This window comes from Mauremys mutica, chromosome 3, assembly GCF_020497125.1.
Source record: "Mauremys mutica isolate MM-2020 ecotype Southern chromosome 3, ASM2049712v1, whole genome shotgun sequence".
Taxonomy (NCBI): Eukaryota; Metazoa; Chordata; order Testudines; family Geoemydidae; genus Mauremys; species Mauremys mutica.
Window position 1 is genome coordinate 144,974,641 of NC_059074.1, and position 17,130 is coordinate 144,991,770.

Genomic DNA, 17,130 nt, shown 5'->3' on the forward strand with positions numbered 1-17,130 from the left:
TACATTTCAGAAATGTTTTTTCCCCTAGTTTTGGACCAGCTCTAATTTTCAGGGACGTGGAAGTAAACAGAATACAGATTAATCACTGAACATTTACACACACGCGCATCTAAAAACAGAATAAGCCACTGAGATTCCAACATCAGTAACATATTGCTAGGGCTATGTACTATACCTGATCCTCTGCAATATGAATTCTAGCACAAGGGGAATCCAGTAAAGTATGCAGTGCCTGTAAACAAGATGTGACGTGTTCAACAGGCTCCTCAGGCCTGGGGGAACAGAGGAATTGTATACTAACACCTGAAAAGAAACACAAACAAATCTTATTTCTATACCTATATGATGAGGATTGTTTTATAACATATTTAAGAATTTAAACGATGCGGAAGTTGGGTTTGTTTGAGGGTTTTTTAAAATGCAAAAGTTATACTCGTGATTTATTTTTGCCATTGAGAGATATTCTTTGCGTTAAAAATGCCAGACCAGTCCCTTTTTTTTTTTCCAGTAAAACCAAGATTGAGACCATAAATAGTAAATAATCATGGTTACTAACCTATAGATCAGGAAAGGAAAAAGACGGTTACTCACCGTTGTAACTGTTGTTCTTCGAGATGTGTTGCTCCTATCCATTCCAGTTAGGTGTGCGCGCCGCGCGTGCACGGCTCTTCGGAAGATTTTTACCCTAGCAACACTCGGTGGGTCGGCTGGGCGCCCCCTGGAGTGGCGCCGCTATGGCGCAGGATATATACCCCTGCCGACCCATCCGCCCCTCAGTTCCTTCTTGCCGGCTACTCCGACAGTGGGGAAGGAGGGCGGGTCTGGAATGGACAGGAGCAACACATCTCGAAGAACAACAGTTACAACGGTGAGTAACCGTCTTTTCTTCTTCGAGTGATTGCTCCTATGCATTCCAGTTAGGTGATTCCCAAGCCTTACGTAGGCGGTGGGGTCGGAGTTAGATGTTGCAGAATGCAAAACTGCTGAGCCAAAGGCTGCATCATCTCTGGACTCTTGGGCCAATGAGGCAAAGGTGTGGACCGAGGGCCAGGTAGTTGCACTACACATCCCCTGAAAGGGTACGTGAGCCAGGAAGGCAGCAGAGAAGCCTGAGCCCTGGTGGAATGTGAAGTAAGGTGGCTCTATGGAACATGGGCTAAACCCCAGGAGGTGCGGATGCACGATGTCATTGAAGACGAAATCCTCTAGGAGGAGACAGGCATGCCCCTCGTCTGGCACGCCAGCACGACGAAGATTTGGGGGCGTTACGAAAGGGCTTTGCCCGCTCGATATAGATTGCGGATGCCCTACGGACGTCTAGGGAGGGCAATTGTTGCTCTCCTTGCTATAAGTGAGGCTTCAGAAAGAAGACCGGAAGGAAGATATCCTGGATGATATGAGAGGCTGACACCACCTTTAGGGAGGAAGGCCGGACGTGGTCACAACTGCCCTTGTCCTTGAGACACACATTATACCGTGGGTCCATCGTGAGCACCTGAAGCTCGGAAACTCGTCTGGCCTATGGAAAGGCCACAAGGAAAAACTGTCTTCCAGGACAGGTATGTCAGCAAGTATGTCATCAGTGGCTCGAATGGGCAATCATAAAACTGGTTAGAACCAGGTCGAAGACCCAGGTTTTGGCGGGGGCCAACTGGGGGGGTATAACGCTCCAAGCCCTTGAGGAACCTAGAAACCACAAGGTGTAAGAATACGGAGCGGCCACTCTCCGCTGGGTGGAAGGGAGAGATGGCTGCCAAGAGTGCCCTTAATGAGGACTGCGCCAGGTGCTGCTGTTTGAGAGACCAGAGGTAGTCCAAGACGGACTGGATCGGGACCTTGGCAGGAGAAACATTGTGCGTTTCGCAGCAGCAGGAGAAACACTTCCACTGTGCCAGATACGTTAACCGAGTGGAAGATTTCCTACCACCCAGGAGAATCCTGTAGAACCGAGGCAGAACAATGCAACTGGGATCGGTTTAGCCACGCAGCAGCTATGCTGTGAGGTGCAGGGATTACAAGTCTGGGTGGTGAAGCTTGCCGTGATCCCGCGTTATGGGGTCTGGGCAAAGAGGCAGGGAAATAGGGTTGGCTACCGACAGGGGGTAGCAACCTGGTGTACCAGTGCTGCCTGAGTTACGCTGGAGCGATCATGATCAGGTGCGCTCTGTCCCTGCGGAGTTTTGGCAGGACCTTGTGGACCAGCGGGAATGGTGGAAAGCGTACAGCCGATGGCTCATCCACGGCATCAGAAAACACCTCCAAGATCGAGCCCGGGGAGAGGCCTTGGAATGAGGAGAACTTCTCTCTCTTTTCGTTCTCGCGAGAGCGAAGAGGGCTATGCGGGGAAAGTCCCACTTCCGAAAAACGGAATGGAAATGTCCGGAGGAAATGACCACTTGTGAGATAGGAAGGATCTGCTGAGGCGATCCGCCAGCTGAAATGCCTGGTATACAAGGCAGACTGCTCTCAGCTTTCGGACATTGATGTGGAAGGCCAGCTCTTGAGCCGACCGAAGGCCGTGAGTGCGAAACTGACCCAGGTGAGCTCCCAGCCGAGAGATGGGGTGTCTGTCATGAGGGACCCTGAGGAGTGAATGGAACAGCATCCCTGGATACACCAGGGAGGGCGCTGACTCCCGGTCGAGGGAGCCTAGGATGCTCAGGGGGAACGAGACGACCATGAGAATGCTATTTCTGCCCGGGTGGTACACCAAGGTGAGCCACGATTGAAGTGGACGGAAGCGAAGCCCGGCATGTTTGGAAACAACGTGCAGACAGCCATGTGACTCAGGAAACCTAGGCAAGTGCGAGCCAAAGTTGTCAGGAAGGTCCGTAGACCTTGTACAAATGTTACCATCGCCTGCAACCGAGGCGGAGGTAAGCAGGCTCTGGCGAGACTGGAGTCCAGGATGGCCCCAATGAATTCTATTCCCTGTGTGGGAATCAGAGTGGATTTTTCTATTGATCATCAGGCCTAGACACAGGAATAGGTCCGTGTCGATGCCCACATGACTGGTAACTTGGGCTCGGTGGTCCCTCTGGAAACAATGGTAGGCCCGAAACCGGGGGTACCTTCTCTGTGGAGGAGAAATGGCGACGTGAAAATACGCGCCCTTCATATCAAGGGCGGCATACCAGTCTCCGGGATCCAAGGATGGGATGACGGTCCCCATGGGTACCATGCGGAACTTAGCTGCATCGTGAACTTGTTGAGTCCCGCAGATCTAGGATAGGTCTGAGACCTCCCTTCGCCTAGGGGATTAGGTTTCGTCCTTAGGTACCTCCTGTATAGCTCCGATGAAGAGGAGCGTCCGTGCCTCTTACAAGAGGAATCGCTCATGAGAGGGGTCCCTAAGAGGGACGAGAATGGGTAGGCTTTTGCCCCATTGGCGGTTAGACGGACCCTAATTTTGGCTCCTTTGGGGTCCTGATTGACGCCTACGACCGCATAAGCAACACCTGCTGGCAAAGTCCTGGCTTTGTCTAGGCGCAGGGTAAGAGCGGTCAGGCTGGGGACGGAAGGGTCGGCGCTGAAGCACCGGCGTGTGCATGCCGAGAGAGAGCAGAAAGTGACCCTGTTGCCCTTTAGGCTTTGTAGCCTAGGGCCAGTTTTTCCAGAGAACAGGCCTTTGCCATTGAAGGGCAAGTTCTGTATAGTGTGCAGCAGCTGCGAGGGAAGGCTTGATAACTGGAGCCATGAAAAGCGCCTCGTGGCAACACCCGAGGCCAGAGTCGTGGCAGTGGAGTCAGCTGCATCCAACGAGGCCTGGAGGGAAGCTCTCGCTAGCGACTTCCTTTGTTCCAGGAGAGCATCGAACTCTTGACGGGAGTTCTGAAGAACCGACTCTGTAAATTTGCCCACCGCCACCCATAGTAGCGGCTAAGCAGGGCTTGCTAGTTTGGTACACAAAGTTGCAGGGCTCCCGCCGAGTACATCTTACGGCCCGGTAAGACCCTTCGGCTAGCCTCCTTGGCTTTAGGGGCTGGTGCCTGCTGGCCATGGCGTTCCATCCCCTTGCGGGACTGGACGACAAGGGAGCAGGGGGGGGTAGATGTACCGATAGGTACTCGTACCCCCTGGATGATACCATGCACTTGCGTTCCGATCAGAGGAGGGCCCGAGCAGTATGTTTCTGCCCCCCCGCCTCATCTGGGGAGGAGGCAGAAGAAAGGCCAGGGACAAGCGGGTCCTGTGTGGGCTCGCGCTCCTGGACGACCTCCTGACCCGGTGGGATCTGGGAGCCCGGTGGCTGAACCGGGGCTTGCTCCGTACCGGTCGGAGGGGGACGGCTAATTGTTGCCTCTGGCACCCAGAGCTCCGTCGGAACGGAGCGAGATGGGAGCACCGGTATGCCTCTGGCGTGGTAGTACACCCAAGGTGACTAGAAGGACCACTGATAGGTCTCCTGGAAGACTGTGGAGGGCACATCGGAAAACAGAGTACTGCGCATATGAAGTGTCCGCACGTGGCAACACTGATGCGTGGCTGGATGGCCCTGAAGGAGCTGAAGAGCCTTTGGTAGAGTCTCCTTCTCTAACTGATGGCGCTCGATGCGGCCCCGGGGATTGGTACCGGGAGACATACCGGTACCGAGAACGGGACCTGCCACCGGATCTGTGCCGGGCGGTCGACCGAGAGTGCGAGGCTCGATGTTCAGGAATGGCTATGGGAGTCTCGGTGCCTGGGGCGGTGCCGGGAGCAGGATCGGTGCCGAGTGTACCGGGCCAGCGAACGGGACGCCGACCGGTGCCGCGAATACCAAAGGCACCGAAATAGAGAACGGTGCCGAGACTGCGAGCGGCGTCGGGACCTCGATCGGTGACGGGACCGAGAACGTCTGCGGGACCGCGATCGGGAACGGTGCCGCTCTGCGGTACCGACGCAGGGTGGCGTGAGCAAGACAGGCTCGCCGACAGACAATATAACCCACACCGGCGGTGTCGGGGGTTAAAGCAGCGCAGGCTCTGCCCTTGCCATCAACTCCCTCGCTGTGGAAATGTTTCCAGCGTGGAGGGAATAGTGAGCTCGACCACAGCTCGCGCCGGGGAGTGTTCAGGTACTGGACTCGAAGGCTCTTGCGTGTCCGGAGTCTACGGTGCTGATACTGTCGGTGCCGCAGCAGGTACCGGTGCCGGGCAGTACGACGTAGTAGAGCGCTCAGGCTGCGGAGCGGGCGGCTCGGACGCAGCTTAAAAGCGAGCTCGACCACGGTTCGTACCGGGGAGCTTTCCAGCACCAGACTCGACGGTTCTTGCCTGGCCGGAGTTAACGGTGTGGATACTGTCGGTGCCGTGGCAGACATCGGTGCCGGGCGATTCGACTGAGCATAGCGCTCGGCTGCGGAGCGGGCGGCTCGGACGCAGCGTCATAGCGAGCTCGACCACGGTCCGTACCGGGGAGCTTTCCAGCACCGGACTCGACGGCTCTTGCCTGGCCGGAGCTAATGGTGCGGATATTGTCGGTGCCGCGGCAGACATCGGTGCCGGGCGAACCGACTGAGCGTAGCGCTCGGCTGCGGAGCAGGCGGCTCGGACGCAGCGTCATAGCGAGCTCAACCACGGTCCGTACCGGGGAGCTTTCCAGCACCGGACTCGACGGCTCTTGCCTGGCCGGAGCTAATGGTGCGGATATAGTCGGTGCCACGGCAGACATCGGTGCCGGGCGATCCGACTGAGCATAGCGCTCGGCTGCGGAGCAGGCGGCTCGGACGCAGCGTCATAGCGAGCTCAACCACGGTCCGTACCGGGGAGCTTTCCAGCACCGGACTCGACGGCTCTTGCCTGGCCGGAGTTAATGGTGTGGATATTGTCGGTGCCGCGGCCGACATCGGTGCCGGGCGCTCCGACTGAGCATAGCGCTCGGCTGCGGAGCAGGCGGCTCGAACGCAGCAAGTATATCGTGCCTCTTCATCCTCCAGGAGAGGGAACCATGCCGAGTGGACGTCGGAGCCAGCGAGGGCCAGTGCCGGGAGGCCTTGGCAGTACCGGCGATCCGGTGCCGAGGGAGTGCTCCTTGAAGACTAACCAGCGCTCGGCGCCGAGAGCGGAGGAGCAACAGCTGCCTCCCTCAGGAGCTGCTTGAGACGAAAGTCCCGCTCCCCTTTGTTCTCGGATTAAAGGCCTCACAAATGCGGCACTTATCTGCTAATTGAGATTCCTCGAGGCACTTAGGAGAGGATCTCTTGTCGGCATCGGCTTGTGGCCGGCCGAGCAGTGTAGAACCCTGTGGACCGGGCATCGGACCCGGCACCGGGTGAGGGGAAGGGGATAAACCCCGAACCCCTGAAAATAAATACTAAACTACAAAAGAAATAAAGTTAACTACAACTATAAACATCTGAACTATATACTAAACGAGAGAAACTACGAGTAGCTAGGGAAGTGGAGGTCAGCTAAGCCGCGCTCCACTGTTCCAACGGCCGTCACGGGCGGAAAGAAGGAACTGAGGGGCGGATGGGTCGGCAGGGGTATATATCCTGCGCCATAGCGGCGCCACTCCAGGGGGCGCCCAGACGACCCACCGAGTGTTGCTAGGGTAAAAATCTTCCGAAGAGCCGTGCACGCGCGGCGCGCACACCTAACTGGAATGCATAGGAGCAATCACTCGAAGAAGAACTAATTTTGTCATTTGCTTTGCAAATCTATACATTAAAAATCTGCCACTTTTAACTGTGTTTTTAAGTTTCTTTATAATACAATATTTTAACTGGAAAAAATAAACTGCAATAGAAGAGAATTTATTTTCAGGTATGACCTAGATATACAACACAATTCTTCAACAAACATTTCTATTATTATTACAAATGCTTAAAATTCAAATACTCCAATTACAGTACTTTCACATGCTATCTCTATAAAGAACTGCTACTATTTAAAGAAAGAAAAAACAACTAATATGTCTCTGGGTTTATTGTACAAAAGTCTCAGAATTAATTATACGACTGTCAGTGCAACACTGTTTTACTAATTATTTTTATAGCATGGATCAAAAACTACTGAAAGATATACACAGATAAACATAGAGCAGGGGTTCTCAAACTGGGGGTCGGGACCCCTGAACGGGTTGCGAGGTTATTACATGGGGCGTCACGAGCTGTCAGCCTCCTCCCCAAACCCCGCTTTGCTTCCAGCATTTATAATGGTATATATAAAAAAGTGTTTTTAATGTATGGGGGAAAGGGGTCACACTCAGAGGCTTGCTATGTGAAAGGGGTCACCAGTAAAAATGTTTGGGAGCCACTGACCTAGAGCGTACAGCTAGGACATATATTCCAAATTCAACAAATCTATACATCTAGACATTTCCACAGCCCCCATCACTATAGTACCTGAATGCCTCAACTACTAACGGATGCTTTCCTTACAACACCCCTGTGAAGTAGGAAGTACAGTACGATCCCCAATTCCACACATGATGAACTGAGGCACAGCATAGACCAAGTGACCTGGCCAGTGTCACACAGGTCTTTACTGAATAATGATCTGATCAGGAGGTATAATCAGGAGTGCTGGAACAATTTTTTTTTCGGGGGGGGGGGGGGGGCGGGGAGCTGCTGAGAGCCACTGAATCAAACTGTAAACCCTGTATATAGTGGAAACCACTTCAAGCCAGGGGGTGCAGCAGCAGCACCACCAGCACCCCTGGATATAATTTAATCTAGCTCATGATTCCAAAATTACAGAAAGAACACACGTCTAGAGAACATAATTGTATCATCAGAACTGTAATAAATATACTATATGTAGATACTTAATGACTTATTTTTAAACATAGTGTAACAATCAGATATAAAACTAATCTGGAAGATTTCATTAAAAGGACATGGAGCAGTGTTTTTCACAGCTATAAAAATCATTTTGGAGAAATGGGTTGCCAGACTGTAAGTGTTGGAATGGACATATGGTCCATTTTAAACTGGCTAGATTTCAAGATGATAGTGTCCTTTTAATGCAACCACACTGTGGTATTAAACTTTGAAATATGATATCATAAAGCTCTTACCTAAAATCAAGTGCATTCTATCTTTGTTTATCTCTGGCAAAGATTTAGTGGTAGGTGGTGTTCCAGGTGCCTGGTTTAACATGATGGACGAGGCACGTTTCTGTGAATTAGGCATTGCTGCAGCTGCTTCTTCTGGTGACTCAGAAGCATTAAATCCTGCACTGTTTAGCCAGAGTGCCACTGCATGTAGGATTGGAGCCCAAGAGTTCCGGTAGTGCAGTCTAGCTGTATCAATTGTCTCTGGAGTGTAAAATGCTCCACCTGTTAAATTAGCATAAAAAGTACGTGTGCGCATGAGAGGGCATATATTGTAAGTACATCTCTACCCCAATATAACGCGACCTGATATAACACGAGTTCACATACAACGCGGTAAAGCTCTGACACGCTGCTCTGAGCAGTGTGTTAAGAGTGCCAGGCTGGGGCCAAGGGGTTGGATAAGGGGCAGAGGGTCTCGGGGGAAGTCAGGGGCTCCCCCACCCCAGGGTCTAGGAGACAGGAGCTGTTGGGGGGGCAATTTTGGGGGCCTGGCAGTCCCAGAGTGGCCAGGGAGATTAGCGGGGGGGCCAGGAGCAGCCCGCTCCACTTCCCTCGCCCCGGCCCCAGCCGTGTCACTCGGGGGAGAGGCTTGGGGGAAGGGATCCCCCCCGCGTTCACCAGCAGCGGCGGAAGCGGAGCAGCCTGGCCCCAACCCACTCCACTCCGCCAGCTCCCAGCCGCAGCACTCCACTTCCTGCCACCTGTGAGTGCAGGACCTTTCCCCAAACCCCGCCCCCCCAGCGACACGGCTGGGGCTGGGGCAAGGAAAGCGGAGCGGGCTGGGGCCGCATCGCTCCGCTTCCCGCTGCTGGTGAGTGCGGAGGGCATCCTTTCCCCAACCTCCGCGCACTCACCAGCGGTGGGAAGCGGAGCAGTCCGGCCCCAGCCTGCTCTACTCCGCCAGCTCCCAGCCGCGGCACTCTGCTTCCCGCCACAGGCGAGTATGGGGGGCGTCCTTTCCCCAACCTCCCTGCACTCACCTGCGGCGGGAAGCAGAGCGCTGCGGCTGGGAGGTGGCGGAATGGAGCGGGCTGGGGCCACATTGCTCCACTTCCCGCCGCTGCCGGTGAGTGCCTGTCAGGGGGCAGGGGGGTAGGGGGTGGATAGGGGTCAGAGTAGTCAGGGGACAGAGAGCAGGGGGGTTGGGTAGAGGGTGGGGTCCTGGGGGTGACTAGGGATGGGGGTCTCTGGAGGGGGCGGTCAGGGAAAAAGGAACAGGGGAGGCCAAAGCAAGTTTGATATAACGCAGTCTCACCTATAACGCAGTGAGATTTTTTGTCTCCCGAGGACTACGTTATATTGGGGTAGAGGTGTATAAATATATAGGGTACATTTGCTGATGTAGATATTCAAGTTTGATCTTTGTTACTGCTACCTGCAGCACAATTCTCCACATCAACAGGACTAGCAGCCGTCTGTATCATTATGGCTGTCCCCATACCACTTCCTGTTCTTTGATATAAAATGTTTTTTGCTAATAGATGATAGAGTGAGACTAAATTTCCTCTCTGTCCTAACTTTTTTCTATGCTGCATAGGACTGAGGGAAATCCACAAGACCTCAGAAACTGACAAAATAAAGACAAAGGACCAGGAGGATACAATGCAATCCAAGAAATATCAGCAAAACAAAAGAAATATTAGACACCCTAGAAACCTTAGCCATAAAAAGCCAAGTACTGGCTCTATATCTGAGTCTCTCTTTTCCTTATTTAAGAAAAAAAAAAGTTAAGATTTCTTAATTATGTCCCACTTACAAACAACGGCTTAAAAACAAACACCTAAAAGTTTGAAAAATCTGTTACATTTGTCACTGAATATAAACTCTCATTAATTTATAATTCATTTGCAAAGTTATTAAAATCCAACTAAATCTTTTCCATGGAACCTTAACCTGGTTCAGCTGTTTAAAATGTTATAGTACACTGTAGTTCTATGGATATATTACATCCTTCCATGGATTAGAATGCAACACTTTGTTGATTTCCTCACCAGTTGCCCCAAGCTTTCTTACATTTGAACCAGTGTTACATGTACATATCAGTATTTTCCTGAGTTGGACTGTGAGCTTTTCAAAGCAGGGACCTTGTTTCTTCATGTGTTTGGTAAAATACAATATATGTCACTCATAGTCTAAAAGACCCTCAATCCTGCAAACCTGCCTATGCTTAACTTTAAGCACAAGTTGTCCCATTGACTTCAATTAATTTACTCAGATCTGTAAAGTTAAATGCATGAAAGTGTTTGCAGGACTGGGGTATGTCTACCATTATTAAAATAATCAGAATGTGATCATTTATATTATTGTTCACGCACGTAATCTATTATTCAATTCTCAGTCATTGTTTACTAATGTATTCTCATCTATTTTAATTCTCAGTCATTAATATTTTCAGTGTGTTTTTATTATTCTAAAGTACGAATTTAGGCTAAAACTTCAAAACATGTTTGACTACCTTTAGGCAGTTAAATCCATGTCTAGTCATCTAAAATAAAGTTGCCTGGTTTTCAGAAATGCTGAGCACTCACAACTCCCACAAGTCAATGGAAGCTACAAATACTCAGTATCTTTGAAAAATCAGACAACTTTATTTTAGATAACCCTAGACATGGACTTAGGTAATCCTGGAAATGACTAATCATGTTTAAAAAAATTTGTACTTTATATTTGATATAAACTATAATCAGAGAAAAGGATAGTGTAAACTATAAGTTATGGGGAGACTTTGGGAATTAAACACATTTCAAAGACTTGTTTCATTCAATTTAAAGAGTGAGCAATTTTAGAATGAATTACACTTAGAGAATCTTTGTGTATTTTACGGTTGCTATAGTGCTCTGTGGAAATAAGAATTGCAATGAATGCTAACAAAACTTGATCTGTGTCACTGAAATGCCAGAGAAAGCTATGACTAAGTTTGAAATTCAAGTTAAATATATTGGATTTGTTTCTGAACAGAATTTAGAAACTTCCCTTGATTTTCTTTGGGCATGATCCTGCACTCATTCAGGTCAGTGCCAAAGTTCCCATTAGCATTAATGGTGAAGTTTCAGGACTTTAGTGAAAATGTAGTGTTATGGTTGAGATAACGTTCTATGAGTTAGTTAATCACTAACTTTACATTATTTAATCCCATTTATAGAACAGTTATTATAGGTTGTAGATATTTTAACATTTGTTCTACTCCAATCATTTCAAAGACTAACCACGGCAACTAACACAACCCGACTCTAGAGACAAAGTGATATGAAATATAGCACCAAAAGACATTTTCAATTGTTGTACATTTTTCTAAATTAACTTTTCTGAAAAAACAGAGGCATAAACGAAATAAAAGATGTTTGGGATGACATACGAAACTCAGTTGTCGTTTCACCACACAGCAGCAATAGGTCATCTCAAATGCATGCTGATGAAACTTTATACCACCACACAAAACATTTACTTCAGCCTTAGGATTTCTGTCTATACATAATGAAAAAGGTATACATCCAAGTGTTAGAGTTATGTTAGAGTTTCTGTAAATGCAAAACTAATTTGGGAAGCAAGTAATTTATAGAAGAAATTCAAAATTCTTCCAACAATTCCTTACCAAGATGTTCATTCTGACTTTCATAATCATAAAAAAAAAGAATTGCTGTGCTTACCATCTGGTGGAAGCTGACTAGCAAATTCAGCTGGTAAAGTCAAAAGAGCATAGTCTTTCAATGCAGCTAGCCAAAGGCGACTCAGAATAGGCAGCTCAGGTTGTACAAGTGTTATCAAACTGTCTGGAGGTAACTCATCTACAGTACCAAAATCCTCATCATCATCATCCGTATTCTTTATTGCTCGCTTTGGTTTGGTCTCTGCTTCCTTTTTAATTTTCATAGCTACAACATACACCTATAAAAACAGATACAAAATTTTTGCTATAACATTCTAAAAAGAAAAAAGCCTTCTTTCAATTAAATGACAAATTGCACTTGTAAATGACCTTTATTTTAGCTGTTATGGAATATCATGAATAGTTTTACATTTTTGTGACAATCTGAAAATACTTTAAAAATACTGCAAAATATCATACTGGAAAATGTTATGCTACGTAACAGATGGAAATAAAGATAGGAAAAATAGAAAAGCTATTAGGTTTTATCAGTCTATATTTCCAAGTTAAATCTGAGTTTGTTGCTAACATTCATAGCACAGTAGCCAATCTGGCTACTCACACTTTTAACCTGAAGAGTGTCAGTTAGGGCTCTTCTCACAGAAAATGCACCAATTTAACTAAATTAAATCTATTTAGGAACCAGTTTAGTTACCTCAGTGCAACTCACTTATGGGTTTACTGTTAAATCAGTTTAGGAAGGAATAAAATCAATTTAGTTTCATTCAGGTCACTTTCTGTGTGTAGCTCAGGCCTTGTGAATAAGTGTCCCTTTTTTTTTTTTTTTTGATTGTGTACTGTTCTTTAAAGGGTCTGTAAATTGGTATCTGTGATACCCAACATGGAGGGGCTGAGGGAAAATTTGTAAAGCACTTACACAAGGACACATTACGCAAATAAGGAGAAAGATTGGGGGAAAAGATTTGCAATAGGAACAAAAAGCAGTGTTTTTAGAAAAGAAATGTAGCAGACATAAATGTCCCCACACAACAGATGCTTTGCTTCAGATCAAAGCTGAAAATAGCTTAACACTACAGGGCTGAAGTGCTAATACTTTCCTTATTTTCTCAAAATAACTTCCAAGGAAATTAAATGCAAGAGAACTACAGTATGTTAATGTAATAGAGAAAACAAAGACCTGCTTGTGCTCAGCTTCTTCAAAACACTATTCACTACTTCTATTCAGTAAAGTAACACTTTATAAAACAATGCACAATGGCATGTATAGCAAAGTTCACACAAAGTGGACTCTTTAATCAGTACTTTTATTTTTGCATTATAAAATGTATAGTGCAAATGGTTTCAGAAAAGCTTTAGTAAGACCTGGACCAATCTGTGTTTCATTTGGCACACCATATTCAGGGTCCTCTGTAATAGCTTTCACGTCACATATGCTCATTAAATACACCCACATTTAAAAGGTTATTCACAATACAGTAGTTCCAGCCAACAAAAAGAGCATCATCACCATTAAAAATACAGATAAAAATGTTAAATTAAACCCGAACATTTTTACAACAATATTTTATCATTTAGATTGTCTTGCAGCACAGTATTTAAATTTTAAAAATATTTTCTGTCCAATAATTTCTTTTGCTCACTATCTCATCTGACTCCTATATTAACTTTTGGCCTGATTTTCAGAGTTACTAGACTCCCATTGCTCCTATCAACTTCAGTCATAGTTGTGGGAACTCAACCCTTCTGAAAATGAAGCCATTTTTCTACAACTTCATCAAACTACTCACACTGCTAGAATGACAGTTCATAATGTTTAGCCAAATATTCAGATAGTTTCTCTTTCAAGTCCCTTTTAATTTAACCCATATGGACATCCTAATTAGTTACCATACACAATGTTATTTGTGAAATCCATCATTTTTAGATACTTGTATGTTGCTTGGTATCTTACATTCCCAAACAATGACTTCAGTAGCCCTGTAGTTTATTATTCTCTTTTTGGGGAATTCCTGGCAAATTAGTAGGGCCCTACCAAATTCACGGTCCATTTTGGTCAATTTCATTGTCATCGGATTTTAAAAAACCATAAATTTCATTATTTCAGCTATTTAAATCTGAAATTTCCCGCTATTGTGATTGTAAAGGTCCTGACCCAAAAATGAGTTGTGGGGTGCTCACAAGGTTACTGTAGAGGGGGTTGCAGTACTGCTACCCTTACTTCTGTGCTGCTGCTGATGGCAGCGCTGCCTTCAAAGGTGGGCAGCTGGAGAGTGGCGACTGCTGGCCAGGATCCCAGATCTGAAGGAAGCGCTGCTGCCAGCAGCAGCACAGAAGTGAGAATGGCATGGTATTGTATTTTTACCCTTACTTCCGTGTTGCTGCCTGCAGAGCAGGGCCCTTAGTCAGCAGCCGCCACTCTCCGGCCGCCCAGCTCTGAAAGCAGCAGCACAGAAGTAAGTGTGGCATGGTATGGTACTGACTCTCTTTCTTCTGGACTGCTGCTGGCGGGGCGCTACTTTCAGAGCTGGGTGCCCGGCCAACAGCTGCCGCTCAGCTCCGAAGGCAGAACAGAAGTAAGGGTGGCCATACCATGACCTCCCCCCTAAAATAACCTTGCAACCCCCCTGCAACTGCCTTTTGGGTCAGGACCCCCAATTTGAGAAATACTGGTTTCCCCCCTGAAATCTGTATAGTACAGGGTAAAAGCACACAAAAGGCCAGATTTCACAGGGGTATGGGGGGACCAGATTTCACAGATTTGATGCTTTTTTCATGGCCTTGAATTTGGTAGGGCCCTACTAATTAGCTATGCTTTGATTTAACCAGCTCATCCTTGAATTTTGTTTTTAAATTAACAGAAAGGGCATGCGAAGGAAATCAACATCTGACAGAGTTTGGAAATTCTGGGGGGGGGGCATGGGTGTGCACAAATGGGTAGGATGGAGGAAAGATGGAGCTGTGGGGCAGTCGTGGGGAGGAGAGCGAATAAAAGCAACGTGACAAATGTGGACCAGTTAGATAGAGAGAAGATGAAGCACTCCAGAGATAGGCATGGAGAACCAAAAGCCTGGAGAGGGTGGGAGGAAGTCAGAGTAGCTGGAAAGATAGAAGGTTTGGGGCTGGCTGGCTGGTCAGCTGGCTAAAAGGATGGGAAGTTGCAGCTATGCTACAGTAACTAATCTGAGATATATGGTAAATATTAACGCTGAATTTTTACCTCAGCCCAGGCTTTCAGGACTGCCAGTTTTTCCATAGTCGTGGCACTCTCTCGATAAAGCTGACTGGAAGACCCCTTTCCTGCTTGCACTTTGTCCAAGGAGGAGACAAGGAGATTGTGAACTCGGCGAAGATCATTCAGGTCACTTACAACCTCACTTCCTATCCACGTGCTACATACCTAAGCAAGAATATTTAAAAGCATTCTCAAAGGGTTTTTTGGAAGGAATCATGCTCAAGAATACCTGCTCAAGCAAGCACAGATTTTTATGACAAGTTAAAATCTTTCTGTAACATATCCTAATAGCCCCCTTTGACAAACAACAGTCTAGCTATGTTTTTCCTTCTCATGATACTCTAGACCAGCTTAAGTCAGTACTTACAAGCATAAAGTGGGTGTTTGCAGAGCTCATGGCATCTGCAATTTATAATGTAGATACCTGTAAAGTATGCCATGTAATATTATGCACAGATATTTGTGTTTATTTATGAACCACAGTAACTAGTAGAAACAATAACATTTTTACTCTGTTCTTGAGTATGTCAGCCTTATCATCCAAAATACAATTTTTTTCCATCACATTTGTTTTGAATTGTGTACTAGATACTAGCCCTTTTAAAAGTAACCTATAAACAACTTTTTTAAAAAACCTAGCAATTGTAAAATTACGTACTAAATGTCCTCAAAATCACTAGAATAAGAGGGGCTTTAAAGCACACTAACAACTTCTTTCCTGTTTCAAGTTATTTTTTAAAAAGGGTCCATTTATCCATATGTTACCATGTCTGTAAAAGGTTTTTTCCCAAAACCATGTCCTATAAAAGTCAATAAAACATTTTTGGGACTATGAGTGTTTCGTTTGTTTGTTTGGTTTTTTTTAAATTAAACAGATCCTTAAGATTTAGACATCATGCAGACCACCTGTTCAGCACTATACCCCAGCAACCATCCTCTTAAATACAATCACACCCTCAAAGCTGTAACACCACAGAAAGGAGCCAATTTATAGGGGTTCCGTAAAGTTAAAGATTTCCAGTGGGAATAATGTCTGTGACAAGCCTTGTGACAATTACTAGCTTTGTCTAAACTGAGCTGAATAATGCATCTTCCCCCAACTCCTTTCCTGGAGAGAAGAGCTGTGAACTGGGGTTATTTTCCAGTATTCCTGCATACTGATAAGATGACCATGGGAGACACATTATCTCTTTATGACACCCAATGCCACCTAGGAGATGGGAAAGCACTTTTCCCTCACCTTTATTACTGAGTCAAAAGGCACCTAAATTCCTCCTCTCCCCAACAACATCTGCACCTCATCAGGTTCCCCAGACAAGTTTAAGGGAACAGATGTCGCTATGCTTCTTCTCAAGTAAGTAATGGAATCTTCCACTCCTCTGCAAGGGCTGTGTTACAATGTGATTTTTATACCTCTGTCATCCAGAGGAGGTGACAGCAGAATATTCACACACATATGAACATGAGAGGTAGGCACAGTAGAATCTTAACTCACTCCATCGTAAGCAGTGGTAGCAGATTCCCCTCACACCTGGAGGGAAGGTAGTGGAAGAATTTTGTGCATCTCTTTCCCTCAATACGGGCAGGTGACAACATTTTTCCTGGACAATGGCAATTCTTTAATCCCAGTGGGGACTGTTGGGCAGGGAAGTGGGAAGAGGCAGATTCATGGGGCTCAAGTTTAAAAGAAATCTCTCTCTCTCTTAGCCTTCTGGTGCAGCTGGTCAAAAAAAAAAGGGGGGGGGGGAAAACAATCTCCACACAAAAAAATTGTCAATTTATTTTCTGTGTTTCTTTTAAGTTTTCCAGACCAGCTATACTTGCTGGTCAAATTCTAGGGTGGCAATGGGGCTCACTCTCCCAACAGAAGCTCCCTGTCTTGGACAGGCATAGGGAAGACTTCTATAAAACCTACTTGTAACAAATTCACAAGCCATTAGAGGGAGCTGAAACACAAATGCTAACCAAAGGCCATCTTCCTCCTCCTTAGCAAATAGCAACCCCATTGCAGTACTACCAAAAGACTACTACTAGCAAAAAACACAGTTCAATGCAGCTCATATAGGCTCATCTCACACAGATGAGGAAATTAGTTTGCAGAGTTTGTGTGAAATCATTTAAAGCTCTTTTTACTGTCCAAACCTTGTCTCCCCTATTTGAGTCCCATTTGATTTGGATGTTTTGGTGCTGGCTTATTAGCAATCATCTAACCCTGCAAACTAATTTCCTCATCCTAGCACTGAATGCAGAA

The 17,130-nt window shown here is 46.7% G+C and overlaps 1 protein-coding gene across 1 annotated transcript in view; it reads right to left on the reverse strand.

Annotated features, from left to right (window-relative positions):
- HEATR5B (HEAT repeat containing 5B) overlaps positions 1–17,130 on the reverse strand; it is a 97,822-nt gene that overhangs the window by 14,434 nt on the left and 66,258 nt on the right. Inside the window, exons 27-30 of the mRNA XM_045009558.1 lie at positions 14,865–15,044; positions 11,688–11,925; positions 8,002–8,262; positions 176–303 (exon numbers count right to left, since the gene is read on the reverse strand). Coding sequence (XP_044865493.1) covers positions 176–303; positions 8,002–8,262; positions 11,688–11,925; positions 14,865–15,044 — 807 coding nt within the window. The remainder of the gene's footprint in view (positions 1–175; positions 304–8,001; positions 8,263–11,687; positions 11,926–14,864; positions 15,045–17,130) is intronic.